At 39.2% G+C, this 13,032-nt stretch overlaps 1 protein-coding gene across 8 annotated transcripts in view; it reads left to right on the top strand.

Moving 5' to 3' along the window:
* DCUN1D2 (defective in cullin neddylation 1 domain containing 2) overlaps positions 1–13,032 on the top strand; it is a 15,136-nt gene extending 2,104 nt beyond the window's left edge. For 3 of the 8 annotated variants that reach the window (XM_083611057.1, XM_083611054.1, XM_083611055.1), the window contains exons 2-7: positions 1,209–1,610; positions 5,722–5,890; positions 8,794–8,924; positions 11,461–11,543; positions 12,106–12,202; positions 12,507–13,032. In XM_083611057.1, coding sequence (XP_083467183.1) covers positions 1,436–1,610; positions 5,722–5,890; positions 8,794–8,924; positions 11,461–11,543; positions 12,106–12,202; positions 12,507–12,586 — 735 coding nt within the window. In that variant the 5' untranslated portion in view covers positions 1,209–1,435 and the 3' untranslated portion in view covers positions 12,587–13,032. Of the gene's footprint in view, positions 1–8; positions 134–1,193; positions 1,611–5,721; positions 5,891–8,793; positions 8,925–11,460; positions 11,544–12,105; positions 12,203–12,506 lie in introns of those variants that run through there. The other 5 variants (XM_083611059.1, XM_083611052.1, XM_083611053.1 and 2 more) reach the window with 3 other exon arrangements.

The raw sequence follows: 13,032 nt of genomic DNA, 5'->3' as shown, positions 1-13,032 counted from the left end.
TGAATGAGTTGCCCGTGAGCCGCTAAGGTGCTCTTCCCTCCTTCCTTTTTGCGCTTCTGAGACTAAATCGTTCCCACACACACTCCGTTAGGATCTGGCATCGCTCAATTTCCCCTCATTTGTCTCCTGCTAGGTATAATAATGAGTGGTTTATTTGGAGAGAAAGCTGAGTTTAAATGAGGATCTCAAATTAGAATCAGAATAAATGTATTTAAAAAATAAAAAACCCTGATTCAGGAAGTTCAATAAACTGCTTGCTTGCTTACTTATTTATATTTTATTCATTATTCTTGCCTGTGAAAGCTCAACTCACATTATCCCCAAAAGTGAATGATGAATCAAAACAAGCAAGCCTCTCTTTACTTCAATGATAAAACCTTGAATTCCTGGATCTTGAAATTGGCTGGCAAGTAAGGATACAGGAGCCATGTTTTACTTGAATTTATTTTCCAATGTGGTGGTTCTCTGGACTCTTTCACAAACATTTTTTTACATGGGGCTTCTTTAGAATAGGAGAGAAGTCTTGCTGTAGTTTTGGTCGTGCAGTTTCGTACGCTAAGAGGATTTTATAAAGAAAATGCCATCGTGAATGGTGACACAAAATATCACAACTGCGTTCATCTTACTGAGAGATAATTCAAGACTGTACTGGCAGTAAAGAAATGCAAATGAAACATTAATGCAATAGGAATGTACTGTTAAAGTGACTTCATGTTACTGTGTTTTTGGATGACACATTTATTTATTATTTATTTTGGTTTCTAACCTGAAACAATACTTTTAGAATGCCGGCTTCTGATTTTTATCATGATTATGTATCTCCACTGATATTGCAACTAAGTGCAATCATATGCATGTTTGCTTTCAAGTAGCTCATTCATTTTAATGGAACTTAACTCCCAAGTAAATGTGTAAAGGATTGTATCTTCAGTGTTTTTAGACCCTTGAATATATGGTAGTGTAATTACATGTCGTTTCATGCTTTATAAGGGCACAGTTTTGTTCTTAGGTTTATCATAACACCACTACTTAAAAGTTACTTGACTAAGGATTTGGCGCCCTTAATGAATAGCTACTGTGAAGATAAAACTGGATATTCTAATGAGGAAAGCTGATGTATCTAGAATTGTAATGCTAAGACTGAAAGGAATTGCACTCAGAATTTTGTTTGTTTGTTAAAAATGTACATATAGATGCTGTCATTTCAGTTTTCAGAAGAGAGTGCTGTCTTTAACTACAGAAGAACAAGGATTTCTTTGGGTTATTCTGGAGTGAAATTTGTTACCCAACAAGAAAAGTAAACCCTTTTAAAAGATAGGCAGTTATAGTAGAATTCTGAAACAAACGACTGGATTAGCTTCATTGGCTTTCCTGCTTCTTTTGCATCCCAAAGCATAAACTTAAATCGTCTCAGAAGGACAAGGTCCGCCAGTTTATGGCAGTTACCCAGGCTGGTGAAAGGACTGCTATATACTGTTTAATGCAGAATGAGTGGAAACTAGAAGTGGCAACAGACAACTACTTCCAGAACCCAGACTTGTACTACAAAGAATCCATGAAAATTTCAATAGACAGAAAGAAATTAGAACAATTGTATAACAGGTACAAAGGTAAGGTTTACTTTTTCATTATTTCATTTGGACTTGGTTTCAGCTTTTGCCTAAATCTTTGGGGTTTGGGGAATCTGTAATCCTGAACATATCTACTTGGAAGCAACATCCATTGAATTCAGTGCATTTGGTTCTGGGTATAGTATCAGGCTGTAAACTAAATGTGAATGTAGAATTCTGTTCTAATGATCTCTGTATATACTACTGTAATAATCACAACCTCCAAGTATAAAGCGCTCCCCCCTGCTTTATCTTTGCCATTCAATATGACATAATTCTATTTTAAAATTGAAAACACTGTAAGTGCAAATCCAGCATGCGTGCTAAGGAAGAGCAATCTAGCTGCTTAAATTTGTATGTGTGAGATGTACTAGCAGTATATTAAGTGCTATATATAGCTGTAGCTAGCAGGGTCATATGTGTTGCTCTCTGGCCTTCCCAGTGCAACAGGTCATTGCTGGTTACCAAGGGTGGGAGGGGTAACGTAGTGAGATAATCAGCACGTTTTGGGTGCAGCTGCAGGGTCAATCCAATGATCCCAATTCTGCCCCCTCATGTTGCAGAGCAAATTGGAAAAACGGGAGCGCAATGCAGCCCCACCCACACTACCCTGTCAGCCACTACAGACTGTGTGGATCTTGTAGTATCTGATTCATTACACATGAACTGAAGACTTTTTATAATTAAATTGCATCACCCTGATCCAGTTTCTATTGTCAATCACTTGCTGGTGTTACGGGCGTAAGAATGGAGGTGCTTTTATACTCCCTGCATTGTTTTCCATAGAATGTGTGTTCTAATGTGCATTCTCATTCACATTGGAATGCATATGTTGATGGTTATATAAGTATATACTCCTTTGAAACCAGGTGAGGGTAGCCGATGGGTCTCAAACCCTGGTGAGTTAGGGACTTCCGTTGCATAGGAAGACAGGCTCTGGTGGATTGAACGGACGAGACAATATTGGGTCCACTGGTCAAGAAGGCAGATTCTGCACATGCTATAGAGCAGGGGTCAGCAAACTTTTTCAGCAGGGGGCCAGTCCACTGTCCCTCAGCCCTTGTGGGGGGGGCGGACTAGATTTGGGGGGGGGGAGATGAACGAATTCCTATGCCCCACAAATAACCCAGAGATGCATTTTGAATAAAAGCACACATTCTACTCATGTAAAAACACGCTGATTCCCGGACCGTTCACTGGCCAGATTTAGAAGGCAATTGGCCCGGATCCGGCCCCCAGGCCTTATTTTGCCTACCCATGCTAGAGGGAAGTGAGAGGCAGATGGGACTTGTGAACCTGGGAAGGTAGCCCATCTAGAAGAAAGCTGATCCTAAACCTCGGCTGCCATGCTAAATATCTTCAAGAGAAGAAAAAGCTAAGGAGCAAACCCTACACAAATCCAGAGCAGAGTCCCTAAAATGGTTAGATGGCATCTTGTACACCTCCTTCGGGCAACTCCTGCAGCCAGGCTGTTGCCAAATGTATTGCTCCGCTTCCCTTTGGACCACATCTGCGAGGCTGAGTGGGTCCTGTCATCTGGGCAGCCCAGGGCCTCCATACACACTGCTCAGGCTTGCACCCTGGGGAAGTCACCGGTGCTGTTAACACAGTGATTTGACTCCACCCTTGGAGTTGCACTCCATTGTCCCTTGAGAAGGACAGGTGCCAACAACTCCTTTGAAAGTAGGGGTGGGGCTTATGTGCACTCTGCTAACATGCGTGATCACCCAGAACACAACCCCCGTGCACACTTGGGGTTGTCTGTATTTTATTATTGTACAAGCAACCCCCAATTTACATGGGTGTTGCATTCTGGGTAATCGTGCACAATGGCAGAGTGCACATAAGCACGTTACACCCCGGTTCATTCTGTTTTCCGGGTCGATGCAGTGCATCCAGTCGCATGTCAATTGGATGCACGCAAATTGGGAGGTAGAACAATATGAATTTCTTAAAAAGGCTTAGTATCCAGTGAAGGAGTGAAAACTTACTTAATTTTTTGCAGTTATATGTGAGACCATCACTGTTGAATTATTTATATTTAAATCTGTAATTTGCTTGGATTTATATTCTGTGCTCTCTTTCACAAGTAATACAAAGCTAAAACATGGCCCAGTGTGCAAGCTCCTGCAGAGGAGATCATGGCTGCATTGCTCCCTCATTCCTGCTCCTGCTGCACTTCAGTGAGCTTAGCCCCATAACACCCCTTTTTGGGGATGTATACCAGCCATAGCTCAACTGGCTGAGCTGGGATGTGCAAGCTACACCAGTGTATCTTGACTGAACCAGGGTTGGGGACTTTATGCCATCTCAACCTGACTGAGCAGGAGATCTGTATCATAAGTGGCACATCTTGCCATAGGTTTGTCCCTATAAAGCTTTTTAAAAAATAAAAATAAATCAGTCACTGTCCTTTGAAGGTTCAAATCTGTAAGATTTTTCACTCAGCCTTGAATCCTTGCCACTTTCAGTGTAATGTTTATCAGTGTTTGTGCTTTAAAGTTTACTCGTGTCCCCCAGTACTATGGATGCAATCTGATTGTTAAACCTCCCTGTTAGCAGAGGAACAGCGCTCAATCCCTCTTCCCATGGAACTCTGGGAATTTTAGTTCTGAGAAGGGAATAGAGGTCTAACAACTCTCAGCACCTGTAACAAACTACAATTTCCAGGATTCTGGGATTTAAATGTCTGGTGTTAACACTTCTATTGTACTATTGTAAGAGATTGAATATGGTCTTTTCTTCTAAATTGCTTGGTAGCTTACTCAGTCTTCAGTAAGCAATCATTTGCTAAACTTTATCTCTGAACGTACTGATGTTTGGGTAATATGCAAATTTACTTAAGCAATTGGTTAAAAGACAGATTGTTAACAAACCAAAATACTTTAATCAGCTGACAGCTCCAATGAAATGTGTTATAATAATATGTTGGTGTCTGAAAGACGTTATTAGTTTTACTTGTTAAAAAAAAACAACTATGTCACAAATGGCAGAGTTGTAGATCACATTTCCACTAAGCATATACAGAAAATTGGAGAGCTCAAGGTAGCTTATTGTCCTTTATTATAAGGACTTTAAACAGAAGCAGACTTGAAGAGGACATTTCATTTGCACCTGTAGTTAACTGCTTCAAAAGCAGGCTCTCAGAGAGATGGATGAAAGACTAGAGTGATCCATAGAATTTAAGTTAGAAAATCTGTTCTTGTGTGTATGATTGTCTAATAACCTCTTACAGCAATCATCTGTTTTTCAAGCCCTTAAGAGATTTGTGGAGATGTGAAACACATCCAGTACAAAGGTCTATTTTAAATATCATTACAACTCTTCAGTTGGAATTTTAAAAGTAAGACTGTCTTTCTTTGAAATTTCAACATATACTGTACTATAAAATGTTGACATACTATTTATTTAAATTTTGGAACTCAATTTTAAAGAAAATCAGAGAGGATGGTCTTGTTGGTTAGTAAGGTTAAGGTGTGTAGTTTAGATTGGATAGAAAAAATGTAGTGCCCTCTAGCTGTTGTATTACAACTCCCATCAGTTCCAGGCAGGCCAAGGATTATGAGAGTCCTGGTAAAACAATGTCTGGAGGACATCATGTTGTTCAGATGGAGGATACCTGGTTTAGATTCACAACCCAGTTGAATTTTGTAACTTCATATAATTCCATTCTGTCATATGAAACATTTAAGTGTAAAGAAGACAACAGGAGTGAGCTTCTTTAAAGTCTGAAATTGCTTTCATATCAGACACAGGAAACAGAAGTATGTCTGGAAGTTTCTTGGATTAAAGCTGTGTGTTTACAGCCGCATCTGTAGGTGGGCTAAGCTAGAGTAGTTGGATTTAAGGTTTTTGACCACTTGGCTTCAAGTGCTTTAACTTAAAAACTTTGTGGATTGCAGATCTAGGCAGGTGCTCTGCTCTGCCCTCATGATTGAGGGGGCCGTGGCCGTGCAACGTCACCACGCCCCATGGTGTGCATGAGCCCCGGCCCCCTCGGTTTTGTGAAAAATGGAATAGCAGGATGTTTTCTGATGGTTAAAGAGCTGCAATTCTTTGAACTGTGATTCTTCATGAAAAAATATAACATTCTTTCCTCCCCTATATACAGATCCGCAAGATGAGAATAAAATTGGCATTGATGGGATTCAACAGTTTTGTGATGATTTAAGCTTGGACCCTGCTAGTATCAGTGTTTTGGTCATAGCATGGAAATTTAGGGCAGCCACGCAGTGTGAATTCAGCAAAAAAGAATTCGTAGATGGCATGACAGAACTGGGGTGAGTATGCCTTTCTTTAATAGGACTTCAAAATGTTCTTAGTAGACCAAAAGGAACTTTCTGAAATATTTCAAAGATGTGCATACTGAACAATTGTATTATCACACATATAACCTGAGTTGCGGTCCAGAGAAACTATTTGTTATCAGACAAACTGTGCATGTATCCAGAGCTTTTTGCGTAGCATTCATTTGCTGCTCAATCTCCTATAGCTAACTGTAGACACTTTTAAAATCGAACATTGGCTTTGCTAGTTCACTGTGGGAACTGTCCTAGTAAAAACTACCCAAAGATGCTCTTAGCCATGCACATGGTTTCATTAGATGTATGTGAATTTCTAGAGTTGGAGCTTTTCCTAGTAGGGACAATTTCGTTCCCCAGTCCTTCTAGTCTGTTCCCTTCAGTTAAGAAGACCATATTTATGGCTCTTTTGGATTTAGTTGAAGTGTTGTGGGACACAGAAGACCTCCAACTAGAGGTGTGACCCATTTAAGAGTTGGTCCTTTAGTGCTGCAGCAATAAAAATACTAGCACATTTGAAAAGCTAAGCAGGGTCCCTTATGGTTTCAGTTTGGATGGAGGAACCTCGTGCTGTGAATCCTGCATTGCAAGGAGTTGGACTAGATGTTCTTCGGAGTCCCTTCCAACTCTACAAATCTATGATTCTGTATAGTTTTCCAAAACAGGGTGGAGCCTAGGAGAGGTGGCTGGAAACAGACGCCCCAAACGTCCCAGTTCACTTTCAACCCCTTTTGAAATACATTGCTCACTAGGAGCTCTCCATGGTGCTGTGACAACTGCCTTGCTCCATTGGCTCCTCCACAGAACCAGAGCAAGACAGTTCATTTCTTCCTGTTATGTAACACATAAAAATGTCTAAGATGACAATGCTCAGGCTCATCTTTCTCAGTAGCACATGCTTCTCTCAGTACTTGCTCACTAGCATGTGCTTTCATCCTCCTCATCTTCTTACAATGATTCTAATGTCCTCTTGCCTCTTTCAAACATGTGACCAAATGTTTTTTAAAATGTCATTTGAAGTCACTAAACATATATTTGGCTTTGTTGACAAAAAAAGGTCAAAAATTCTCCCATTCTTACCCATGCAATTAGTTTATCACAAGATGGACAAAATTTGATGTTTTTGTTTTGTTCAGTAATTAGATTTTATATTTTCTTCATAAGGCCTGCTTGAATTTATTTTCCTCTGTTGCCCTGGGGCAGTGAGACCTTGAATGGTTTTTGAGCTCTCCCACTTCCCCACAGATGTAGAATTTAACATTTAAAACAGGAGTTAAAATAAATACAGAATTATAATACATGAAGTAGATATTCTACGCATGGTGCAAGAATGAAGCAGAAATGAATGAAAGAATTAGGAGGAAGTAGCCAACCTAGCAGTTTGAAAGCACGCCAAAAAAGTGCAAGTAGATAAATAGGTACTGCTGCGGCAGGAAGGTAAACGGCGTTTCCGTGTGCTGCTCTGGTTTCAGTGTTCCGTTGCGCCAGAAGCGGCTTAGTCATGCTGACCACATGACCCGGAAGAAACTGTCTGCGGACAAACGCCAGCTCCCTTGGCCTGTAAAGCAAGATGAGCACCGCAACCCCAGAGTTGTCTGCGACTGGACAACTGTCAGGGGTCCTATACCTTTTACCTTTTAGAGGTGCTGGAAGACAGTATCTCCGCACATGGACAGCTAGGGTGTCTGTAGTGCCTGATGACAAAGGGGTGAAGGCTCTGGGTGTAGCCTTTCCCCAGACTTGTATATTGCTGATTGTTCCTAGTAGAGCTGTTTCAATTAGACATTCATGCTGCTAAGTTAGTCCTATTGGACCTAAAAATTCTGGCTTAAGTCAAGTAGCCTGCTGGAGGAGGGTTGCCAATTTGACATCAGTTTTTATCAGTGCTGTAGCAAACCTTTGCTTGGGCTTTGCCAAGGAAGGCTGAGCTTAACCATCACCAAAAATAGCTTAGGTGGAGAATAGCTGAATGCTTTTTATCTGCTGCTGTATTAAATTGCTGGGTTGTTTTTGTGTTTTATTTTTAATCTCATATGCCACTTTGAGTCTCCCTGCGCTGAAAATAGTAGTAAAGTACTACTGTTTTATGTCTATGTTAGGTATTATTTCTCCTGTTTGTGTTTTTAAGCTGTCAGCTTATTTTATTTATACTTTTATATATTGTTGAATGAATATTTTGGTATTTATTTAGAAACATTATGATTCTACCCGATAGGGTTTTTTAAAAAATTGTTTTTCTTATCACTCATTTGATACATCGGAGACTACTCAGGGCACAATTTTGTTCAAAAGTGGCATACAAGATGATGATGATGATGAAATGTGTGGTAAAAATAATATATAAAGTTAACCAAGTATTTGTCTCAGAATGCTAATGTGGACTTGGAGACAACTAGCAGGCTCAAGAGAATATTTAAACATTCCTCTGTCTGCCATTTTTTTCCTGTACAAATGTTTCAATCCAATATTCATGTTACCATGGTAAATGCTGATTGGTGTTCATGTAGTTTTAAATGGATTTAATAACATTTTATTGATTTTTAGCTGTTTTAAATGCATATTTTGTGGCCTAGAGGCAGGGTGAAAATGAAAATAAATAAAGCAGTTGTGCAGGTTTTTTTGCATCCCAGCCACAGCACTTTAATGAAGAATTGTGGAATAATTCATAGTCATTAGTTCTGTTAAAATCTTAAATTATCATGCCAGTTAGTCTTACGCTGATCCTTGCCTTGTATATAAAAACTTTTTAATGAAGATGATTACACTCTTTTAATAAAGAATGTATTTTATCTTGAACAGTGGGAGCATATTTGTCATGTTTATGTTGGTGTATTTAAACTGTAGGGTTTTTTGTTATAAAAAGAATGTAATATTTTCACCAGGTGTGATACTACAGACAAGCTAAAAACTCTTTTGCCAAGGCTGGAACAAGAATTAAAGGATCCAATGAAGTTTAAAGATTTTTATCAGTTTACCTTTAACTTTGCTAAGAACCCTGGACAAAAAGGTTTAGGTGAGTTATGTTGTGCGGTTTTTTTAAGTTGAAGATAAAAATCAATGTTCTTTCTGTAATCAGTTCCCTTCCCCAAGTTTTCATCTTCAGCTGGAAAGTTCAGATGTACAGTTGTGGCTTCAATTTAAGTAGCATTATCTTTAGATTACAGTGGTACCTCTGGTTACGTACTTAATTCGTTCCAGAGGTCCGTTCTTAACCTGAAGCACCACTTTAGCTAATGGGGCCTCCCGCTGCTGCCGCGCCGTCGGAGCACGATTTCTGTTCTCATCCTGAAGCAAAGTTCTTAACCCGAGGTATTATTTCTGGCTTAGCGGAGTCTGTAACTTGAAGCATATGTAACCCGAGGTACCACTGTACAGTTTCGTTGCAACTACTCTCTGCAAACAATTTCAGGAAAAGGTTGCCTGAGAATCTTTTGGGGACACTTCCAGGTTCGGTGCAATGCACATCTGTGCTGTCACGCACATATCAGACACACCTAAAATGGTCACTGCCAGCAATAGTAGTAGTAGTAAACTGCTATCTAAGAAACCTTTAAGTAAGGAAGTAAGCCTGAAAAAAAATTTTTGTTCTAATTAACACAAATGGGAGATGTGTACATTAAGACACTTTTGAACAATAAGACTAATGTGTTCATGACCACATTAGTTTATTGAAAAATGACATTATATGCCAAGAATCATCTTAGAACTGCAGTTGTTCATATGCTCCATTAGAGTAGCATATGAGGGTAATTTTTCAGAGATACAGGAATGTTTCAAAGGATGTTCGTACACAATCATACCCCAAATTGATTGTAGCTATTGCACAATCTCCAGAAAGTGTTATTCTGTTGTTATTGCTAATACAGATACAGTGGTACCTCTGGTTGCTAATGGGATCTCTTCCGGAGGTGCGCAGTGTGATTTGGCGCTTGTGCGCATGCGCGAAGCACGATTTAGCACTACTGCGAATGCTCGAGTGGTGAAACCCGAAAGTAACCCTTTCCGGTACTTCTGGGTCGCCACGAGAGCAACCTGAAAAAACGTAACATGAGCTATGACTGTACCTCATCTACACTTAGGAGGCTAGACTTGCCAACGTTGGCAACCTTTTTTCAAATTTTGCTAGGTGTGTGTTTCCATATCCAAATTGTTTTGGGAGGGAGAACACACATTGGTGTGAGCAAATTTATTTACTAGGTGTGCTCCTGGATGTGGATTATACTATTATTAATTAATTAATTAATTAATTAAATTTATATATCTCCCTATACCTGCAGGTCTACAGGGGAATGCAGAATCTTCAACAACTATTTTATGTTTAATGTTGTCAGAACAATAGTGTAGCACATTTGAATAAGAAGTTAAATGTGGGTTGCAATAGTCTTTTCTAAATATGACTTATATGCTTTACTATGACTTATATACTTTACTTTTCTGTATTTCACCATTATCATGAGTACACATGAATGAAGATAGTCTGGTTCTAAGTTTTGTTTTAATGTGTCTTTAAATTTATCTACCACACCAAAGGAATGCTAGTTTTATCTTTGCGGCTCAGACACAGTAGCTGTGAAGATCGTATACTGGAGGGCAAACACGATAATGTGTACTATCTCGAGAAGGAAATATTTGTGTTCATGCTCTGAGAACCAAAACTGTAGTTTTGTTGTTGCTAACCCAGCCTTTCTTGTAACCAAAACTGGAAATGGTCAAAGCTAGAATTAGTAATATAAACCTCAGAAGAAGCAATATTAGAAGCAAATATAGTACAGAATTAAATTCGGTTCTCATGTTGTCTTAGTGGATGCTGGTATGGAGGGGAAAATAGGTTTAAATGGAGGGAGCCTAACTTACTCCATAAATGAGATTTGGAAGCAGCCAAACTCCTGGCTATCTATGACCACACTGATCATTTGCATCAAAATGTCATTGACCTCTGATAAACCTAGTTGTAACAAAGCCCAAGATAAAGCTACAATCCTGTTTCTGTTTCTTAGTTCAATGGGAAATTTTTCTGAGTAAACATACATAAGATTGGTTTATAAGAATTATAAATGAAGAATTGTTGCCTTTGCATCTTACATAAACTGAAACATCATTGATGTTCAAACAAGGTTATTCTCCTGGCCACGCACATTATTTTGGTATAATCACTCGGAGTCACAGGTTAAAATCACATTTGGAAATTAGTACGGGATAATTATGTGTTTTGCTAAAAGTTAATAACTTGAAATCTTTCAACATTTTCCCCCTCAATGAGTTGTATTGCCTTGTTCTTATGCCAGAGGTACTTTATTCTTTCAAAACTTAAAGTGGTAAACAATGAATACCAAAAAAAGTGTTTTTAAAAGCAAGTCTTCCATGTTTAGGACTAGTGCCACACACATACAAACAGCAAGGCTTTACTGTAGAATCACGAAAGGGTCTCTACAAACCTATATTGGTAATTTTTTTTTTAACTTGGTTAAAAAATTACTCATTCTATATTGGCTTAGAGTGCAACATCTTTCATATGATTATATATTGTATGTTATGCTTATGTATTTCAGATCTAGAAATGGCAATCGCATATTGGAATTTAGTTTTATCAGGGAGATTTAAATTTCTAGATCTTTGGAATAAATTTTTATTGGTAAGTACAATATCGGAAGTCCATAGAGGCATCTGAAGTCTTTACCTTTGCATATTAAGCATTTACAGCGCAACAAACTTAGAGCTCAGTCCTACTCTCCCCGATGGGGAAGGGGGTTCAGGATGGTGTGTTAGTGTCCTGGCAGAAAAGAATGCTGCTGGCAGGGGTTCTGTCGCAGTGAATATGTCAGCTTTCTCCAAGCAGGTGATAAGCTCCTTCTGGAGGTTGGCAGCAGAAAACCCTCATACGTGTGAGAGAGGCATTAGTAGCTTTGGATGCACTTGATCTAAAGCCCCCTGGATCCCCTAAGGGGCCTGGTCCTTGGGCACGTCAGATCTGGCAAAGCAAAAAAGGGAGGATAAACATGCCCTCCCTTCCACCATCTTGGACATGAGCAGCAGGGCTTTTGGGTGCAGCAGTGGATCTGCTGCTCCCAAGCCAGGTTTGGGATTGATCTGCTGACCTTATGACTTTTTACTCAGATGTTGTGCCCAGTTGAGATTTTACAAAATTTGTGACAAAATCTAAAAATAGGTTATACCAGCTTATTTTTCTTGTGTAGGAGCATCATAAAAGATCAATCCCCAAAGATACTTGGAATCTTCTTTTAGACTTTGGAAATATGATTGCAGATGATATGTCAAACTACGACGAAGAAGGTAACTGATGTGGGTGTTCAAATTTAAATGGAGTGGTGCTGAAGTAATACTGTCCATAAACATTCGCCCTGTGTGTCCACTAGGCGAAGTGTGTGTGTGTGTGTGTGCTGCAAAATAATGTTGACCCTAAAATGTAGCTGAAGCATTTTGTAATTTGCACTTGGCTATTCAACTTGGCTTCCCTCTGGAGGATTTCATATGAATAAAATCTGAGTTGTGAGCATGTGTGCAAAGATAAATGCATCGCTTTTTAAACATTCAGAGGTTTTGACTCAAAGCTGTTTAACTTTTTTTTTATTTTTAGGAGCATGGCCAGTTCTAATAGACGATTTTGTGGAATACGCACGACCAGTAGTCACAGGAGGAAAACGTAAAGCTTCCTAACCATAGACTCTTCTCAGTGGACTTAATAAGTTTGCAGTCTGAACTGCATCAGGTAATGAAGACATTTTGGCCAATAACTGTGCGCACTGTCACTGGTTTCGATAGTCGTGGTGGGATGCCACTGACGAAACAGGAATCACTACTTCTGCTTCAAGAAAATGATGGCTGACTCATGGACACTGCAAGAAGAAATTCAGAAGATAGCCCCAGGCTGTTTGTAGGATATTGGCTTCAATTATTGTACTGGTTGTATCATATAGGATGTAGATTTTGCATGATTTTATACTTTGGAGAAGTTTAACTAGAGGCCATTTTAGTAAAAGTTTTGACAGCACAGCATGCCATTCAGTTCATGAACACCAGCAGTTACATAATTACAACTGTATTATATTGTACTTATATTAAAAAGCAGTATTTGTGGTATATAAATTAAATCCCTAAATAAA

The sequence above is a fragment of the Podarcis filfolensis genome (genome assembly GCF_964270895.1).
Source record: "Podarcis filfolensis genome assembly, chromosome: 4".
NCBI classification, from domain to species: domain Eukaryota; kingdom Metazoa; phylum Chordata; class Lepidosauria; order Squamata; family Lacertidae; genus Podarcis; species Podarcis filfolensis.
The sequence above is the reverse complement of the archived record's forward strand: the minus strand, read 5'-3'. Positions and strand labels throughout refer to the sequence as shown.